At 34.0% G+C, this 21,024-nt stretch overlaps 1 protein-coding gene across 1 annotated transcript in view; it reads left to right on the plus strand.

Moving 5' to 3' along the window:
* RFX6 (regulatory factor X6) overlaps positions 1–21,024 on the plus strand; it is a 55,128-nt gene that overhangs the window by 16,980 nt on the left and 17,124 nt on the right. The window contains exons 6-7 of the mRNA XM_055262194.1: positions 945–972; positions 16,980–17,087. Coding sequence (XP_055118169.1) covers positions 945–972; positions 16,980–17,087 — 136 coding nt within the window. The remainder of the gene's footprint in view (positions 1–944; positions 973–16,979; positions 17,088–21,024) is intronic.

Here is a 21,024-nt window from a genome sequence, read left to right on the forward strand (position 1 = left end):
AATTATATAACTTGCCATAATTTGTGAGAAATTAATTGTGAACTAGTGTTCCAGAGAGATGAAGAGGAGAAATCAAGGAAGTAGAATTGCTTTTAAATTAGTATTTACTAATAAAGCAAAGTCTATTTTCAGGTTGGATTCAATAAAATAAAGGCAGTAAATGTAAATGTAACTTTTTTCTGAGACAACCTGTTTTAAAGATCTATGTGCTTGACTAGTACCTTACCAAGATAGAAATTTTATTGTAATAATCTCTAATCACATATACTTTGACCATCATCTTACCTTATGAAGATGAAATTACTGACCTGTTTGGGTTTCTATGAAAGGTAAAACATGAATGAAAATAAACAGCACATTGCTCTAAGCCACTGTTAACTATCATGGGGATATTAGTAAGTGAGGTTAAATCTAATGAAACCAGTGATAACACATCATTCATTTTTTAAACTGGAACTCTGAATAATTAGATCCGTATCTGAGATTGCTTTATGGTACAATTTACCAAGAACTGCTCTTAGCTCTTAAAAGAAGAAATTGTTTTTAAAAGTAAAGTATCTTGTGAAAAAAAAAGTTTAGTCACTGAGTCATACTAAGATAAATTTAGATATTACTAGGAACATAAGGCTGCTTACTAGCCACCACCCCACTATAAAATGTAAATACAGGCTGGAACACACAAATGTTTAATAGCAAGTGTCCTTTACTTGTCTCAAATCTCACCTGACTTTTAAAAATATTATTCATTTACTTTTTTCCTAAAGAACTTATTTTGTTTTAGTAAGTTGAGAAAGATGCTTGAGTTCTTTAAAAAAAGCAAATTTCTCCAGCTTATTTCCCTAATCATGGTATGAAATTACTGCTTCTTTAGGTTGTCTACATATCATTGAATGCTATAGCTGTAATTTTGTTTGAACTAATGGAAAATATACTAATTTTTTAAGGTTTTCTGGAAGCAAGCTAAAGAATGAGGTAAGAATTCTTTTCATCTCTATTTTACATCTGCTATAATATGTCTTACAAGCTGAGCAATACATGTTGATTATTCCCTTTGTCGAATGTAGAAATAAATGTTATTTATTAGGAATTCCTTGATGAAGGACTTCAGGTACAGTTCAATTAGATTTGGGACAACAAATGAATCTTTGCATGGATCTACCAAACAACTTTCAGTTAACCTAGAAGAGATACATTTTTAGTTATCTTTACCTAATATCAGATACGAGACTGTAAAAAAAAAAGTATCATTTATCCAAAAAGTTTTCACTTAAATATAAACAAAAAGCTTAAGCTGAGGATATGGAAAGAATTGGTCTTTGGACTGTACCCATTTAGACAAAACTTTTATTAGTTATCAAGGAGCCCAAATGCTATGCTACACTATGTTTTGTTTTACTACTTTGTGTACACACACACACACACACACACGTACACACGTGTATACAGTCTTTCTCCCTAGGCTTCCTCTCCACCCCCTCCTTCAAGAACAGACTTTATCTAAATGAGTTAGACTACCATTAGGGACTGCATGGCTAATTAGACACGTGATAAGGCCTTCATTATTCTCAAGTTAACTAATCATTAAGAAGAGGTGCTGCCAAGCTAAGGGCACATGACAATGTGTTGTGTAGTAAATCTGGACCTGAGGTAAAGTGTAACTCCATTAGTTTGGTGAAATGATGCAAGCATATTTTAAGAAATAATATAAGGCCCCCAACCCACTAAATGGCCAATTTCTTTCCACCAGTGCTTTTAATACAGTTAATGGCTAATTACATAATACAAATCCTCCAGATTGCTCTTTTTATCAATGAAATAATAGCTCTTTATTAGATAAACATTTGTGAAACTGCAAAAATATTGACTTAGAGATACACTTTGGTTGAGTAAAGTTTATGTCAATAGGGAATTTAAGTAATTTCTCTCAGGTGTTCTTTCTACTAGTTTGATGAGGCTGGTGGTATTAGCAAGCCCTCTGCCGATAAATGGCAAGTCTTGTTTCATGCAATAAAAGAAAAAAATTTCTCAAGTCTACTTTTTCTTCCTTAGAAGAGGACACTACCAATATTGTTGTAGATTTTGTTACTAAAATTAAAATATTCTGATTAAGCTCTATAGCCTAATCATTTTCTGTGGATACCTGAAGGCAATAATAGTGTACCATTACTTTGATGATTATAGAAATTAACACAACTAAGAGCTTTCTAAAGGCTCAGAACTACTCTAAATACATTTAAAATGATAATAAAATATTTTCATGACACAAATGAAATTTTAAAAAATTATTTTCTTTGGGAGGCTGAGGTGGGTGGATCACTTGAGCCCAGGAGTTCAAGACCAGCCTGGCCAACATAGCAAAACCTTGTCTCTACTAAAAATACAAAAAATTAGTTGGGCATGGTGGTGTATGCCTGTAATCCCAGCTACTCAGGAGGCTGAGGCAGCAGAATCACTTGAGCCCAAGAGGCGGAGAGGTTGCAGTGAGCCATGATTGTGCCACTGTGAGACCCTGTCTCAAAAAAAAAATTGTATTTAGGGCGACCAACCATCATTGGTGTGCTCAGACATAAGACTTTCAGTGCAAATCTTCATATACAACAGTTCATTTGAACATTCATAACTGTGAGGTATGGTGTCAGCATATTTACAGCTAAGAAAAATGAGGCTGAGAGTTGTATTTGCTTTTTTAAGAGGTCAGAGAAAGATTCTATTTTTTTAAACCCATGGTCAAGATATTAATTAACAGATGTATAATATTACAGGTACTAGGAGACAAAATGGTGAATGAAGAGATTTGGTCCTGCCCTTCCAGAGCTTTACGGTATAGCAGGAAAGCATATCTTGAACAAGTAATTATAAGAAATTCTACAGGGTGTCATGGGAGTAACTAGGTTTAGGGGGTTAAGGACATTTTACACAGGAAGCGATATTAAGGAAATAACTGAGAATATAGTGGTAGTTTGGAGGAGGAGTGGAATAGGGGAAGAGGGAAGAAGAGTGGTTAAGACAGATGGAATAGCATAGGCCAGGGTTTCTCAGCCTTTCCACTATGGAAATTGTGGTTCAGATAATAATGTTTACGGAAGATATCAAGTATATTGTAGGATGCTTAGTAGTATCACAGCATCTCTGGCCTCTACGCATTACATTCCAGTAGCAGACCCCCAACCCCTTGTCGTGACAACCAGAAACGTCTCTGACATTGCCAAATGTCAACTACTGGCATATGTGAAGGCGAGCAAGAGGTGTATCATGTTGTAGAAAAAATAAAAAAAATTCTGCGTAGCTATAGTGTAGAATGAGGTAGAGAGTAATGTAATAGGTAGAGGCTGGATTGTGTGTAGTCTCATTAGGTTAAGAATTCTGTAATGAGAAGCCACTAAAGGGGAATTATGCCATCAGACTTGTGTTTTATAAAACTCATTCTGACCATGACATGGAGAATACATTAGAAGAGTGTAAGGCAGGAAGCCAGTAGATCCATTGGAGGCTATCTGGATAGTCTGTGTAAGAGAAGATCTGGACCAGAATAATAGCCCTATGGATGGAGAGAAGTAACTGATTTTAGTTGGGAAATATTGAAGGAGAAGCAGGCAGAAAGAGTAAAAAAATAAGGGGTTTAATTTGGGACTTGTCATATTTGATGTGTTTGTGAAACATTTAACACAAATTTTAAGTGGGAAGTTGGATATATGTGATTGGAAAGGAGGACTTCAAGATTTAGTTGGATGGTGATTGAAGCCATGGTAATGGATAAAAACGCTTAGGGAAAAAATGAATGAGAAGACAAGAGGTTACCAAAAAAAGTTGTGAAAAGTGAGAGAGAGGAAGAGTCGGCAAGATAACAGAGGAGAGTCTAGAGTGGTAGGAAGAGAAGGAGGAGAATACAGTGTCACAGGATTTAGGAGGAAAAAATGCTCCCTACAGAAGGGAATGCTCAGATGGTGCTGAAAAGTCATCAAGATAAGGAGTGGAAAGGATTCATGGAATTAGTTAGGTGGAGATAACTAATGATTTCAGGGAGAGCCTTTTCAGTGGCGAGCTGGGGTTTGGTTTGTGAAATGAGTGGGAAGTAGCATTGAATGTAGAACATTTAGTCAAGTTCAGGGTGATAATTGGAAAAGGACTTGGGATTTGGGATTTTTTGTTTTTGTTTTTGAGACAGGGTCTCACTCTGTCACCCAGGCCGGTGTGCAGTGGCACAATCTTGACTCACTGCAGCCTCAGTCTCCTGGGCTCAAGTGATCTTCCCACCTCAGCTTCCCAAGTAGCTGGGACTACAGGCACACCCCACCACACCCAGCTAATTTTTTGCAATTTAGTTTTGAAGGACGATTAGACTAATGTCTAATGCTAATAAAACAGATACAGTAAAGAATGAAGACTGAAAATATTAAAGAAAGGAAAGTTGAGAGCACAAGGTCACTGAGGAGGTCAGAGTAGAGGAATTGGCCCTAGAGAGGAGGAGCAGTTCTTCCACTAAAACTAGAAAGAGAAAGGGTAAGTTCGGATGCAAGTAGATTTGTAGATTTTTGTGGCAGAAAGTTGAGATAGCTTCTGTTTGGTAGTTTTGCATTTCTCTCAGGAATGGTAGTGTAGGTCATGTGCTGTGGCAAAAATCATGGAAAGAAAGTAGGAGTTTGAGGAACTTAAAAGAAAGTCCTAGCTATTCTCAAGCAGGTTTTCTAGAGAGAATATAGCCCTAATGCCCTAAGACACCCACTGAATATAAGGAATAAACTCTTTCGTGCATGAGTGTTTAGAATGGTATTGATTAAGAACCATCCTTGAGAGAATTGAAAAATGGTTGTTCAAATCATTTTCTGTAGGACTTAATTTTCTCACAGATTTATTGAGATAGGTAGCAACAGTCTTTGTGGAAGACAAGAAAGGTAGAAGACTGTAAAATTTAAATGGCATGAGCCAGAAGAAATGCAAAATATTCAGGAACAGTTATAATAAGAGAAGCATACTGCCTATTTGGAAAAAAAATAAAAGCATAAAAGAAAACTACAAGTGAAATGACATACCATGTGCCTGGATAGGAATGCTAGATATTATAAATATTTCAATTCTTCCTAAATTAATGTAGACATTTTATATTCTAATGAAAATTTGAGTGGGTAATTAATTTTTGGAGATGAATATGTTACGAGCTTAATCTAGAAGAATATACAGGAAGTAATAGTTAAGAGAAATGTAAACAAGAAGAGTGAAAAGGGGATTTGTCTGCCACATATCAAAATATTATGACATTATGATACTGAGTCAACTGTAGATAGAACAAATCTGCAGCGGAGATTAGGTACCTGACAAAAGACCCTAGTATTTATAAGGTTTTAGCATATGACCAAACTGAAATTACAACAAATGAAGGAAGAAAATATTTTTCCGTGTCCTTTTTGGAGAAAGGTGGAGTACTATATAAATAAAGTTATTCAGGGGATGTTAGAAAAATTGACCATTTTGCAAAAATTTTCTAAAAATAATACTTAGGAGGAAATATATATATATATATATATCTACCCCAGTTATGGAAGGAGTTACTCACTTTCTAAGCATAAAAGCAGTTTAAGAAATTTCATAGGAAAAAGAAAAACACAGACATTGGAAACTTCTTTATATCAAAAGCATCATATGCAAAATTTGAAGTCAAAGGAAAAACTGGGGGAAATATCTTCAGCAAACATGACAATAAAATTATATCCATAGTACATAAGAAATCCTATAAAAATATGAAGACCACAATAAGTAGTAGAAGATGTGAATAGATGATTCACAGTAGAAATAAAAAGTTAATAAATGCATGAAGAAAGGAGTACCAAATAAACAAAAATTAAGATAACCTTTTACAATATGAAACTATGAAATATTTAAAAATTATTGGGAAGTTGGTGAAGGTAGGATGAGATAAACTCTTTCATATCTTGCTGAAGGCAGAATGAATTTTTGGAAAATGTTTGGAAGATCTGCACCAAGAGTCTTTAAAGTATTTATATCCTTTCCTACTAATTCTGCTTTTGTATGGATTTTGTATGAATCTTTTTTATTCTTTTTTTTTGAGATGGAGTCTTGCTCTGTCACCCAGGTTGGAGTGCAGTGGCATGATACCGGCTCATTGCAACCTGTGTCTCCAGTGTTCAAGTGATTCTCCTGCCTCAGCTTCCCAAGTAGCTGGGATTATAGGCACGCGCCACCACACCTGGCTAACTTTTGTATTTTTAGTAGAGACGGGGTTTTGCCATGTTGGCCAGGTTGGTCTCGAACTCCTGACCTCAGGTGATCTGCCTACCTTGGCCTTCCAAAGTGTTGGAATTACAGACCCAATCCCAAAGTGTTGGGATTACAGGCGTGAGCCACCATTCCCGGCCTTGAATCTATTTTTATTTCATAGTGAAATAAATTTTCATAGTGAAATAAAAATAGAAATAAAAATAAAAATAGGTAAATTTCGTAGTGAAAATAGAAAATGCAGACAGAAAATTATGCACAAAATTTTTATTGATTACAGTGAGAAACTATATGTAACCTAAATGACTAATATCAAAGAAATGGTTACATAATTTATTGTACTTTTGTGTGGCTAAATATTATTTATTAAAAGGCTCTTTTAATGATATAGAGAACTGTTAATTATGAAAAAAAGGACACAAAAGCAAATATATGTGAAATATGTAAAGCATAACTGGGTATTTATAAATTATATACAGTTGGTTCCTGACTTAAAATGGTTTGACTTACAATTTTTCGACTTTGTGATGGCGTGAAAGGGATATGCATTCAGTAGAAACTGTACTTTGAGTACCCATACAACCATTCCGCTTCTCACTTTCAATACAGTATTTAATAAATTATGAGTTATTTAACACTTCATTATAAAATAAGCTTTGTGTTAGATGATTTTGCCCTACTGTAGCCTAATGTAAATGTTCCAAGCATGTTTAAGGTAGGCAAGGCTAAGTTATAATGTTCAGTAAGTTGGGTATATTAAATGCATTTTTGACTTACAATATTTTCCAATTGTAATGGTTTTATTGGGATGTAACCCCATTGTAAATTGAGAGGCACTGTATGACAGAGAATTAATATCTATTACTATGTTGTAAAATATTGTATCTGCTAGTCACATGTGACTATTAATTAAGTAAAGTAAAAAATTTAGTTGCTCAGTCACGTTAGCTACATTTCAAGTGCTTACTGTATTGGACAGGAAAGATACAGAACATTTCCATCATAACAGAAAGCTCTATTGGACAGCACTGTTCTAGAATATGTATAGAATTCAAGTCAATAATGAAAAGACAACCCAACAGAAATATAGCAAAGTATATGAAGAAGCAATTAATTCAGGATAAACAAAGAATGACTAAGAGTGCTAGTTGGCATTCTGGTTGACCAGTGTCCATAACGTATGTTGAATGCCACCCCTTGCCAATAAAAAGGTGCTCAATCTAAATATTAATCAGGGAAATGAAAATTAAAACCCTAATGTATGATTGTCTCACATATATTACATTAGCAATAATTAAAATGTCTAAAGACACACTGTTGACAGGAATATGGACCAAAGGAACTCTCATATAGAGTAGAAGGGACAGTATCTAGTGAAGTTGAAGATTTACACACTTTATGACTGCATTCCTAAAGAAACCTTCACATTGTGCACAAGGAGGTGTGTATGAGGATGTTCACTGCGACATTGTTTATAATTGCAGAATACTCGAAAATAATCTAAATGTTCATTATGATATAATGGGAAATAAGTTTTTATACATTTATACAATGGAGTGCTATACTGCTTTGGGTATGAGCGAATGAATGATAGTTATAATAATCAAATTAGGGCCGGGCGCAGTGGCTCACGCTTGTAATCCCAGCATTTTGGGAGGCCAAGGTGGGCGGATCACGAGGTCAGGAGATCGAGACCACGGTGAAACCCTGTCTCTACTAAAAATACAAAAAAAAATTAGCCGGGCGTGGTGGTGGGCGCCTGTAGTCCCAGCTACTCAGAGAGGCTGAGGCAGGAGAATAGTGTGAACCTGGGAGGCGGAGCTTGCAGTGAGCCGAGATCGCGCCACTGCACTCCAGCCTGGGCGACAGAGCGAGACTCTGTCTCAAAAAAAAAAAAAAAAAATCAAATTAGGGTCATCTCAAAAACCTAAAGTTAAGTGAAAAAAGCACATTGAAAATACAAGGATACATAGTGTATGGAACCAGTTTTAAAGAACAGTGTAATATCAAGAACATTTACATACTAGGTAAATTTTTTAATGTTTGAGTAGAAATGATCTAAACCAAGCCCAGAACATTATTTCTTGTAGGAGAAGAAGGGAATGAGATTAGGCAAGGCTGCTTTAGTATTGGAAATGTCTCATGTCTTAATCAGGATGGTAAGTGGGTATTTATTATTTTTTTCTCTATATCTTTTAAAAAGTTTTAAATAGCTCAAAATATAAAAGCAAACAACAACAACAAAAAACAACAAAAACAAAATAAAAACAGGAAAAAGATGGTAAGAGTGTTACTACTTAGTAGTAATAATTGTTATTGTTTTAAAATTTTTATTCATAAATGGGGTGGTTTAAATTTCAGAAATGTCTTAGAGATTGTTTCAGAATCTGTTAAGTCACAGGAATAAAACAAATGAAAAAAACTTAATTATAATATTTTCTCCCCATCAAAGAAAGCTTTTCTTTTCCTGTGGGTCTTCTAGTGTGGGCCAAATTTTTGTTTCAAGCAGCTAGTGAAGTTGACATTATTTCTTAGGGAATGGGTCCATTGATTTCATACATTTCTACCAGGAAGTTTCCTTGATAGCCTAAGTTTTCTTCTCCTTAACATCAACCATTCATAGCCAGTTGAACAACTTTGTACCAAGATAAATATCAAATCCTCCCTCCTTGGTATATGCTTTTCAAATATTTGTAGACTGTTATCATACTCTCCTTTGTCATCACTTAGCCAAGCTGTGCAGCTTAAGTCCTTTAATCTTTCCTCATAAATCAGACCCTCTTGCCTTCTAGTAATATTTGTTTCTTTTCTGTAGGGTCCTTCTTGTTTTCTTTTAGAAATACGATTCTTAATAGTTCACCCAAGAGTACCAAAGTTATCAATTGAGAAAGGAAAAAACAAAACAAACCCAGACCTCTGTAGCTGGCCTATGATCTGGCCCCTCTTTTAGTTTGATTGTAATAGCAAATATATTAGTGGAATTAGAATGAGCATATTTCACTATTTTAAAGATGATCACTCCTCTCTTTCTTTTTGTGTTACACTTACTGGATATTATTCAATTTATGCAATTTATATCATCTTTATATCCAGTTGTTAACATCCGAAACAAAACTAATTTTAAGGTTTTCTGGGGCCCTTTTGCCCCTTCTTGATGTTGCACATATTGCTAGCTTTGATTACACAAAACTATTATTTACCAATATGAGAGTTTTTAAAAGTATTAGAATTAAAGTTACATACTTTATTTCTTAATATGTGTTTCTTTAGCATGCTAACATTTTTTATTGGGAAATGTGTTATTCACAGCATCCACCCAAACACACAAACACATGCATAGAATTTTTAAAATAATCATAATATGAAAACTCAAGCCCTTTCTCATAACTTAAAAGAGAGAAGTCCTCTGCGCACCCTCTTCAATCACTTTTTCATTCCTACTCATCAGAAGTTACCACTCTCCAGAATATGGTGTTACTGTTTGTTTTTCTGTAAAGTTTGCCACTTACAAATAGATCTCTCAACAACATATTGTTTATTATTTGCCCAGTTGTATCCTACATAAAAATAGGCTCCTTGTTTTCCCTGTGACTTTGTTTTCATTCAATGCTAGGTTTTGTGATTCTTTAATGCTGATATATGAAGTTCTAATTTATTTGTACTGCTGTGTAATATTCCATTGTAGGAAACTATCCCAATGCATTTATTCATTCCATTGTGGATGGGATTTTTTTTTTGCCTGAAAAACAATATTGACCCAAACAATTCTGCAGGTAGACATCTATAGGAGTCGAATTCCAAGTCCTAAGATATACTCATCTTTAACTTTACTAGTAAAGGTGAAATTATTTTCCAGAGTGGTTGTATCAACTTCTGTCTCTCCAGCTGTGTGTGGTCATTACTTTTGTACCTTATTCTTATGCTTGGTATTAAATGACATTTTAGTTTTTGCCAGTCTTGTGGGTGAAAAATCATGTCTGTGTTTTTTATTTGGAAATTGTTTTTAACAACAGATGAGCTAGAATATATTTTTGGATTTTTATTGGTCAATTCTTTTCTGTGAAATGTTTGTTCAGATCATATCGTTTTCTATTTTGAAATTTTAATCTTAAGAGTTCTTTATATGTTCTGGATACTAATATCCTGTAAGTTACATGTTGTAAATAACTTCTTCCTGTTAGTGGTATGACTCAATATTCTATTGTATCGTTTGATGAAGTTTTTTTTTTTATTTTATGGTTAGTACTTTTTATATCTTGTTTTTTAAAAATTTGTTTATATTCCAAGATTATAACAATATTCTCTATAAATTACTTTGAAAGCATAAAGTTGCTCTGAACATTTATTTCATTTGTAATTGGTTTTTGTTCATATTTTTATTGTTGTAAACTACATATAAAATATACTATCTCAGCCATTTTTGAGTGTACAGTTTTGTGGTATTAAGTACATTGGTATTATTGTGTAACCATCACCACCATCCACCTTCAGAACTCTTTCATCTTGCAAGACTGAAACTCTCTACTCATTGAACAATAACTCCCATCTTCCCTCTACCACATCCCTGGCCACTACCATCTACTTTCTGTCTCTATGATTTTTATTACTCTAGAATCCTCTTTAAGTAGAGCTATACAGTATTTGTCTTCTGGTGACTGACTTATTTCACTTACCATAATGTCCTCAAGGTTCATCCATGTTGTAGCATATGTCAGAACATCATTCCCTTTTAAGGATGAATGATATTTCATTGTATGTACATACAGTACCACATTTTGCTAATCCATTGATCTGTCAATGGACGTGTGGGTTGCTTCCACGTTTAAGCTATAGTGACTAATGCTGCTATGAATGTGGATGTACAAATATCTCTTTGAGATCCTGCTATAATTATTTTGGGTATATACCCAGAAGTAGAATTACTGGGTCATATAATAATTATATTTTTAATTTTGGGGGGAACTACCAAACTGTTTTACATAGCAGCTGTACTATTTTACATTCTCACCAACAATACACAAGGATTCCAATTTTTTCACATCCTTGACAACACTTGCTATTTTTGCTGTGTGTGTTTGTGTGTGTTTTTGTGTTTATAGTAGCCATCCCAGTAGGTGTGATGTGGTGTCTCATTTAGGGTTTGATTTGCATTTCCCTAATGATTGTAACATTGAGCATATTTTAATGTATGTACTAGTCATTCATATATCTTCTCTGGAGAAGTGTATATCAAATCCTTTGCCCATTATGAATCATATGGTTTACTTTTATATTGTTAAGTTTTAGGAGTTCTCAATATATTCTGTATATTAATCCCTTATGAAATATGATTTGCAAATATTTTCTCTCATTCCATACATTGCCTTTCTACTCTGATCATAGTGTCATGTACAGTTATATGCATAACTTTTATGTACAAAAGTGTTTCTTTTTTTTTTTTTTTGAGATGGAGTCTCACTCTGTCACCAGGCTGGAGTGCGGTGGTGCAGTCTCAGCTCACTGCAACCTCTGCCTCCTGGGTTCAAGCATTCTCCTGCCTCAGCCTCCCAAGTAGCTGGGACTGCAGGCGTGTGCCACCATGCCCAGCTTATTTTTGTATTTTTAGTAGAGACAGGGTTTCACCATGTTGGCCAGGATGTTCTCAATCTCTTGACCTCATGATCCACCCACCTCAGCCTCCCAAAGTGCTGGGATTATAAATAGTTCCTGAAGAACTATTTTTTTTATGAAGTACAATTGTACAATTTGTGTATTTTTTGTTGTTGCCTGTGTTTTAGTGTCCTATATAAAAATTTTTTTCCAAATCACATGTCATTAATCTGTTACTCTATATTTCCTTCTAAAATTTTTATAGTTTTAGCTCCTACATTTAGATATTTGATTCATTTTGGGTTAATTTTTGTATATGATGTTAGGTAAAGGTCTGACTTTATTCCTTTGAATGTGGACATCCAGTTTTTCTGAGCACCCTTTGTTGATAGAACTGTCCTTTCCCCATTGAATGGTTTTGGCACCCCTATCAAAAATTATTTTACCATATATGTGAGGGTTTGTTACTGGCCTCTCTGTTCTATTCCATTGGTCTATATGTCTGCCTTCATGACAGTACCATATTGTTTTGATTACTGTAACTTTATAGTACGTTTGAAATCAGGAAGTCTTCTCTGACTTTGTTCTTCTTTTTCAAGATTTTTGGCTACCCAGGGTCCCTTGAGATTCCATAGATATTTTTAGGATGGATTTTTCTTTTTCTGAAAAAACTGTCACTAGGATTGCATTGAATCTATATCTCACTCTAGGCAGTATTGCTATCTTAAATATTAATTCTTCTAATCCATGAGCATAGAATGTCTTTTTATTTATTTATGTCTTCTTTAATTTCTTTCAGCTCTTTTATGTAGTTTGTATTGTACAAGTCTTCCACTTCCTTGGTTAAATTAGTTTTTAAGTATTTTATTCTTTTTGATGCTATTGTAGATGAAATTGTTTTCTTAATTTTCTTTTCAGGCTGTTCATTATTAGTGAATAGAAATGCAAGTAGTTTTTGCATGCTGACTTTGAATCCTGCTACTTTGTTGAATTCATTTATTAGTTTTGTGTGTGTGTGTGTGTGTGTGTGTGTGTAATTTTTAGGGTTTTCTACATATAAGATTATATCATCTATGAACAGAGATTTTCTACTTCTTCCTTTTCAATTTGGATGCCTTGTCTTTTTTTTTTTTTTTTTTTTTTTTTGCCTAACTACTCTAGCTAAGACTTCTAGTACCATGTTGAGTAGAAGTGATGAAAGTAGACTTGCTTTGTTCCTGATCTTTGAGGAAAAGCTTTCAGTCTTTCATCATTACGTATGATGTTTTCTATAGGTTTTTCATAAAGAACTTTTATTATGTTGAGGTGGTTTTCCTATATGGCTGGTTTGTTGAGTATTGTTATCATGAAAGGATATGGAGTTTTTTCAAATACTTTTTCTGTACCTAATGAGATTATCATTTTTTTATTCCATTAATGTGATGTAACACATTTACTGATTTTTATTTATTGAACCATCCTTGCATTCCAGAAATAAATCTCACTTATTTATGGTGTGTAATCCTATTAATATGCTGTGGAATTTGGCTTACTAATATTTTATGGAGAGTTTTTGCATCAAAGTTCATAAGGGATATTGGTCTGCAGTTTTCTTGCCTTGCAATGTCTTTGTCAGGCTTTGGTATCAGGGCAATATTGACCTCATAGAATAAGTTACAAAGTACTCCTTCCTCTTCAATTCCTTGGAAAACTTTGAGACGTATTGATATTAGTTCCTCTTTAAATGTTTGGTAGAATTCACTGCTGAAGCCAACTCTGGGGCTTTTCTTTGAATGTGTTGGTTAACTACTACAAATCTGTAAATTTTCCAGTTTTCTGCTATTATTTATTTCCAAGTTCATCCCATGTTGGTTGAAGAAGGTACATTGTATGACATCTATCTTTTCAAATTCACTGAGACTTATTGTGGCCTAACATATGGTCTATCCTGGAAGATGTCCCATGTGCCCTTGAAATAACGTGTATTCTGTTGTTGTTGGGTAGATTATTCTGTATATGTTTGTTCAATATAGTTGGTTTATTGTGCTGTCACATCCTCTATACTCTTACTTAACTTCTGTCTGTTTGTTCTGTCCATTATTGAGAATGAGGTGTTAAAGTCTCCAACAATTATTGTAAAACTGTTCATTTCTCCCTTTAATTTTGTTAATTTTTCTTCATATATTTTGATTATCTGTTATTATCTGTTATCTGTACATACCTGTTATTAGGTACATAAAAGGTTATGATTGTTAGATCTTTTTTGCCTTATCAAAATTTTGTTAATATATAATATCCTTGTCTCTTACATGCTTTTTAAAATTTAGAGTCTGTTTTGTCTAACTTCATTCTGCCAATATCTGTCTTCCAATAGGATTGATTCATTTACATTTAAAGTAATTACCATTAATCAACTCCTCATTATCCTCCATTACCCACTACACTTTCTAGCATCTTGTAACCACTATTCTATTCTCTTAATTCACATGATCAAATTTTTTATCTCCCATATGTGAGTGAGAACGTGTGATATTTGTCTTTCTGTGCCTGGCTTATTTCACTTGCCATGATATTTTCCAATTTCATCCATGTTGTTGCAATTGACTTTTAAACTGATTTTGTATTCAGCAACTTTGCTAAAAAAACTTTATTGTTAACCATAATTTTTGTGTAATTTGTTTTAGTTTTTCAATGAAATCAATTACATCAGTAGCAAATAATGCTAATATTGTCTCTTCCTTTTTGGTACTTAATCTGTCATTACTTTTTTGAGTTCATTCGTATTCTGGCTACAAACTCTGGTATAGTGTTGAGTAAAAAAGGTGAGAGCAGGCAACTTTACGTTGTTTGTGATTTTCAAGGGTATTTTACCACTAAGTAAGACGTTTGCTGTGGGCTTCTAATAGATATTCTTTGTATAATAATTAAGTTTTCCTCTATTTATAGCATACACACACAGAGGGGGAGAGAGAGAGAGAAAGAGAGGCTAATGAATGGTAGTGGATTTTAAACAAACTTTTTCCTGCATCAGTTGAGATGATTATATAATATACAGCATTCTCCTCTGTTTGTTGTTAATATGATGAATTTAAACCTAACTTGAGTATGATTGTACTTATACACTACTGAATTTTGTTTAATATTTTTTTAATACTGTCAAGTATAGTAATAAGTGAGATTGAAATATAATTTTTCTTTTTCTGTTCTTGTCTAGTTTTGACATATATGTTTTCAAGTGAATTGGGAAGTTATCCTTTTTTTCTATTGTCAGAAAAAAATCTAGTAAGCTTGAAATTGTCTGTTTCCTGAATGCTTGATAAAAGGTCACCTGTTAAAATCTTATGAGTCTATTTTTTTCTTTGTAAAAAGATTTTTGATTACTAATTATAATTCTCTAGTGGAAATAAGAGTATTCCTTTATTCCTAACTTCAATTTAATATCATACTGTGTATTATCATTTTGGGGGTTTATATTTCTCTGTTTCTCTTTTCCTATATCACCAAATCACATATTGAGATGAATAAACATGACTGTCCACACAAGAGAAAAAATATATGAAAAGTGCAAACCTTTCTAAAATGAAGATTTAGGTAAATTTTAGTTATGCTTATCCAACAAATGTTAGTTTTCTATTTTGTCATATAACTTCCTTCCTTTAAGGATTAAATTATTTATTTTCTTGTTTTCTATATTATTTTTCCCTATTTATTGATAGTAACATTCCTTGACAGTGCAATGATAATTGGTGCTCATAAATGGAAAATCCAAGCATTGAAAGTCTTTGAAGCATTTCTTAAATTAAGATAGATTAATAAATAGAGTGGATTGGGATTAACTGTGCTATTATATCAGTTTATGATAATTATTAGTTATTAATTAAAAAATTAAGAATAATTATACTTGAAAAGAGATTAATAAAGCTAAAAATTAAACATAATTTTTAAAAATGAATTTCTACTGTATTTTAAATATAAAGCTTATTTAAATCTTTTTTTTTTTTTTTTTTTTTTTTTTGATGGAGTCTTGCTCTGTCATCTGGGCTGGAGTGCAGTGGCGTGATCTTGGCTCACTGCAAGCTCTGTCTCCAACTTATTTAAATCTTATATCAAATAAGTAAACAAGAAATCAGGGCTTCTAAAATATCTGGTGTTAAAGGACTCGAAAGTGCTCCCAGTTCCTTTGGCTCTACCATTATAAGTTCTAGAAAGACAGGATGGGAACCCAACATCCAATCTGTCTATGACAGTAATTAAGTTTTTGTCTACTAAACATCTTAAAGAAATGCAGTCTAGAAATAAATGTGATAAAATTATGAGAAAGAAGAAAATTTTGTTCTTGCCAGGGACACTTTATGTCCTTTATTATATTCATAATTTCATTATTTCCCCAAACTTTTGATTACAATCTGGTTTGTTAAAATTTTGTTTGGGGAGGAGGAACAATCAGTTATGGCCTGGGAGGCTGATTTGCTGAGGCTCCAGTTCTGTCATGAATATGCATTTGTTCTTTCTGTGTGGGTTTCTTGTAAGTATACCAGCACAGTAGCATTATAAGTTATTTGTCACTTTTCTAATTTTCTGAAAATAGCTCAAGTATGCTTTCCCCAAGAGATGTGAAAGAATAACACATGCCTGAATTTAGGGTAGAAAAAACTTTCTGTGGGAGAGTCCAGTGCACTAGCTTGAGAATCAAAAGTTAGACTCCAATAAAAATTTTGCTAATAATTACCTCTGAGACTGAATAAATTATTTTACGTTCAATCATCTCATTTACTTAATTTGTAAAAAGGAAGGTTGGATTTGACAATTCCTGATCCTCTTATAGTTAAAATAATTTCAATAGTTCCAATGGCAGATCTTCCTAAACTTATGCCATTAGCAAATGTGTACTTAAATTTCTAAAAGTTGTGAAAACTGACAAATATTCAAAACTAAAATTTGAAGTGATAGAAAAAATATTCTAACTATGAAACTATTTATTGAAGGTTTGAAAACCATTTGGCTGACATGTCTCGTTTATGCAGTTACACAATCTAAACAGTCTACTCAAATCTCTTAAGTTCTCATGGTTTGCAGGATGAAGAAGAATGAAATTTTATGGATTTGTATTTTAGTAGAATAGTACTTTGGAAGCATATAGTTGATAATGATGTATTTGTTTTCATTTTTCTAAATTATAGGGTGGCTTCACTCGTAAATATTCGCTTAGCTCAAAAACTGGAACACTTCTTCCAGAATTCCCCAGCGCTCAACACCTTGTATACCAGGGATGCATTTCTAAGGACAAGGTATCAGTTACAGATACTTCTCTATTGATTTTCTGATATGTTGGCTCCATATGTCAATTTGCTGGGAATTTCATGGCACTGCAGGAAGCAATCAGAAATCTGCGTAATCAAACGTAATTGACTGATTTATAGGAGAGGCAAACTTTTGTTAACATTGATTAACACTTGCAATTAATTATTTACCATCTCCATGATAGTGTGTAATCAGAAGGTGGTAAAATAAACCTTAAAAGACTAAACATTATTTTTTATTTAAAGCTCTATTGAGGAAGAAAATACTAGAATGTGTCTGTCACATACACTTTCTTCAATTAAAAGTTTTATGTTTTCAGTTATCTCCATTTTATTTCAGTAAGTGGTCATCAAGCATTTCTCTAGGACAGAATCTGTCCCTAGCACTGAGGGACATGCTAGATGAATGCAAGGACTGTGCTAGATGAGCATGAACTTTCCTTACTTCTAAAATTCTGTGTTCTCTTATATTTGCATTTTTTAAAGTTAAGAAAGAATCATTTTCATTGGGATTCAGTTTATAAATAATTCTCAATATGACTTTTCAATATTTATGTAATAGCGTGTAAACTAAATCTTCAATTTCTGTACTTCTAAAGTCATTTGTCGGGGATCTGTTGGCTGTTTAGTAGCAGAGACCATTATTAAATTAGAGCATAATTATTTCTACATTTTTGTTTCAGCCAAAGTACATGTTTCATTAGCATTTGAAGAAGATATCTCTTATAGTATATTGAGTTAGTTCATATTTCTGAGGTACAAAGATAGAGGAATATGATTAATGTCCAGATGCTTCACTTTAGTAATGGGCTTTTTGTAGAAATGAGGTAAAGATAGCACATTGATTTAAAAAAAAGTTTACTGGCATAAAAGTAGAGATGCATAGTAACTTACAGGGCTCATTTTGATGACAGCCATACTCTGTTAGTTAAGAACAGGCAAAGTATTCTTTAAAAAGAATGAAAACATGACTTTTGCAGCAACATGGATGCAGCTGGAGGCCATTAACATAAGCAAATTAATGCAGGAGAAGAAAACTAAATACTACATGTTCTCACTTATAAGTGAGAGCTAAACACTGGGTATTCCTAGTCATAAAATGGCAACAGTAGACACTGGAGACTACTGCTGGGGAAGGGGGAAGAGGGAAATAGGTTGAAAAACTAACTATTGGATGCTATGCTCAGTATCTGGGTAATTGGATCATTCGTATTCCAAACCTCAGCATCTCTTGGTATACTTATGTAACAAACATGCATATGTACCCTCTAAATCTAAAATAAAAGTTGGAAAAAAAATAAAGTAAAATATATCCTTAAAAAAAAAAGAATAGGCAAAGTATTGAAGATAATTCTCAAATGCCAAATCCAAGGGAGTCTCTCAAACTATGTTCACTTCTGACTGTTCTCTCCCATTACATTTCTCAAGGTTATCACATAATTTTTACCTTATAGATGTAATGTGTGATATGATGACTTCATATTTGAGAATCCCCCAGTAAATGTAAACATGCGGCAGTTTGTGAGGATTCCTGTGGAAATCAGGGGGATCTCAGTCTTCTGAGGGAGGGTATTATTGGGTTACTTTTGTGGAGAGGATTGCTTCCATGCAAACTTATCGTGAAGATGTTTATGGTGTAAATATCCCTGGTGAGAGAGAGGGGGGGACCAAAAAGGCAAGCAACAAAGAAGAAAGGAGAGGTGAGAAACAGGCTCCAATAGTTTACCTCAATAGTTTGCTGGGAATTTCATGTTTCTCTGCTGGCTTCCAAGGAAGTTCATACCTGCCTATTTGAAAGACTGGTCTGTAGATCATTTCTCAGGTATCAAGGTGCTTTTATAACCCTTGGTTTCTAAGTTCATTCCCAGTGGACTCCATCATGAAAGCCAGGGACTGACACTCTTTTTTGAGGACAATTTAGCTCTGTCACCTTCCTTGCCATTAGCCAAGCTCCTCAGGTAACTTACCAGTTCCTACAAAGTGCAGTGGGGCTAAAATCAAGCACTTAAGGCACTGCTTCTTTTTCTTTTTTCTTTTGAGACAGAGTCTCGCTCTGTTACCCAGGCTGGAGTGCAGTGGCGCAATCTCGGCTCACGGCAACCTTTGCCTCTCGGGTTCAGTGATACTCCTGCCTCAGCTTCTGTAGCTGGGATTACAAGTGCCTGCCACCATGTCTGGCTAACTTTTGTTTTTTAGTAGAGACGGGATTTCCCTATGTTGGCCAGGCTCGTCTTGAACTCCGTACCTCAAGTAATCCACCTGCCTCAGCCTCCCAAAGCATTGAGATTACAGGTGTGAGCCACCGCGCCCAACCAGCACTTGCTTCTTTAAGGCCGAAAGAATGGAAACTGCCCAGTGAAAAGCTGACCCCAGTGAGGGTACTGACTGAAGCTGGAGGCCTGCTACTCATAGTGTCTCTCGAGGCAGTTGTCTCCCCCACCACGTGCTCACTGTCTTTAGTGGAGCTAAGCCTTGCCTCTGCTCCTGCCCACTCTAATACAATGTCTATTTTCAGAAAATTGACTAAGATTATGTTTACAAAGAATGCAAAGTACACTGGAATTAAAATTTATTGTGCTAAGACTATGTAAGTACTAAATAAACAAATTAAATATTATACTAATTGTAAGTTTTAAAAATTTTGATGATTTGTATATAAAGCAATAAATTTTGTAACAAATAGAAATACTTGTGAAGATAAAGGCTTACTTGTACTTTAATAGGCTTCAAGGCTCAAAGGATTAATTTTAAAAGAATTTATTGATACGGAATAGATGTACATATTTCAGGGGCACATGTGATAATATGCTCATATAATTTGTACGGATAAATCAGTGTAATTGGGTTACTGATCACCTTAAATATTTATCTCCTCTTTTTGCTAAAGACATTTGAATTGTTCTCTTCTAGCTACTTTGAATATGCAATAGATTATTGTAAGCTATAATCACCCTACAGATCTATCAAGCACCAGATCTTATTTCTTCTATCAAACTGTGTATTTGTACCCATTAATCAACTTCTCATTATTTTCCTCTCTCCCTCCTCTTTCTGACCTCTGGTAACCACCAGTCTACTCTCTACCTTCATGAGATCCACTTGTTTAGGTCCCACAAATGAGTGACAGCATGTGATATTTGTCTTTCTCTGCTTGGCTTATTTTACTTAACGTAATGCCCTCCAGTTCCATCCATGTTGCTGCAAATGACAGGGTTTTATTTTTTATGGATGAATAATATTCCCTTGTGTATATACCACATTTTCTTTATCCATTCATCCATTGATGAGCACTTAGGTTGATTCCATATGTTGGCTATTGTGAATAGTGCTGCCATAAACCTGGGAGAGCAGATATCTCTCTTTGATATATTGATTTCTTTTTTTTGGATGTATACAGAAAGGGTTAATTTTTGACAACAGTTATGACTTCCCTTCCATCTTTCATGTCTTACTCATCCTCATTTTAAACATGTGACTTGGAATAATCTGAAAATATAATAGCATTGCCTGAAATATAGAGCAAGTCTCATTTGCATTGATGGTGACATATCCTGCTAGAGGTATTCTATAGTCAGCACAGCTCCTTCAAATGGATCAATAATGTTCATGTCATGGTTCTATTGCTCTAAGCTAAACCACAAAAATATGTGTATTGGGTTGTGGGAATAAAGGGAAATGCAAGGGTTAGGATAGGATACCTCTATCACCACCACCACTCTAGATGCTGTTGGAATCAAAATAGCTGACATCCATCAGTTTCTTAATATGTACTATGGATTATTCCAAACACTTTATATTTGTTAATTCGTTTAGTCTTCCTTGCATCCCTATTTTATAGCTACTGTTATTATCATGTCAGTTTTAGATATGAGGAAATTAAAGCACATAAATATCAAGTAGTGTGCCTAATGTTACATAACTACTA

Source organism: Symphalangus syndactylus, chromosome 2 (assembly GCF_028878055.3).
Source record: "Symphalangus syndactylus isolate Jambi chromosome 2, NHGRI_mSymSyn1-v2.1_pri, whole genome shotgun sequence".
In the NCBI taxonomy this organism is placed as follows: Eukaryota; Metazoa; Chordata; class Mammalia; order Primates; family Hylobatidae; genus Symphalangus; species Symphalangus syndactylus.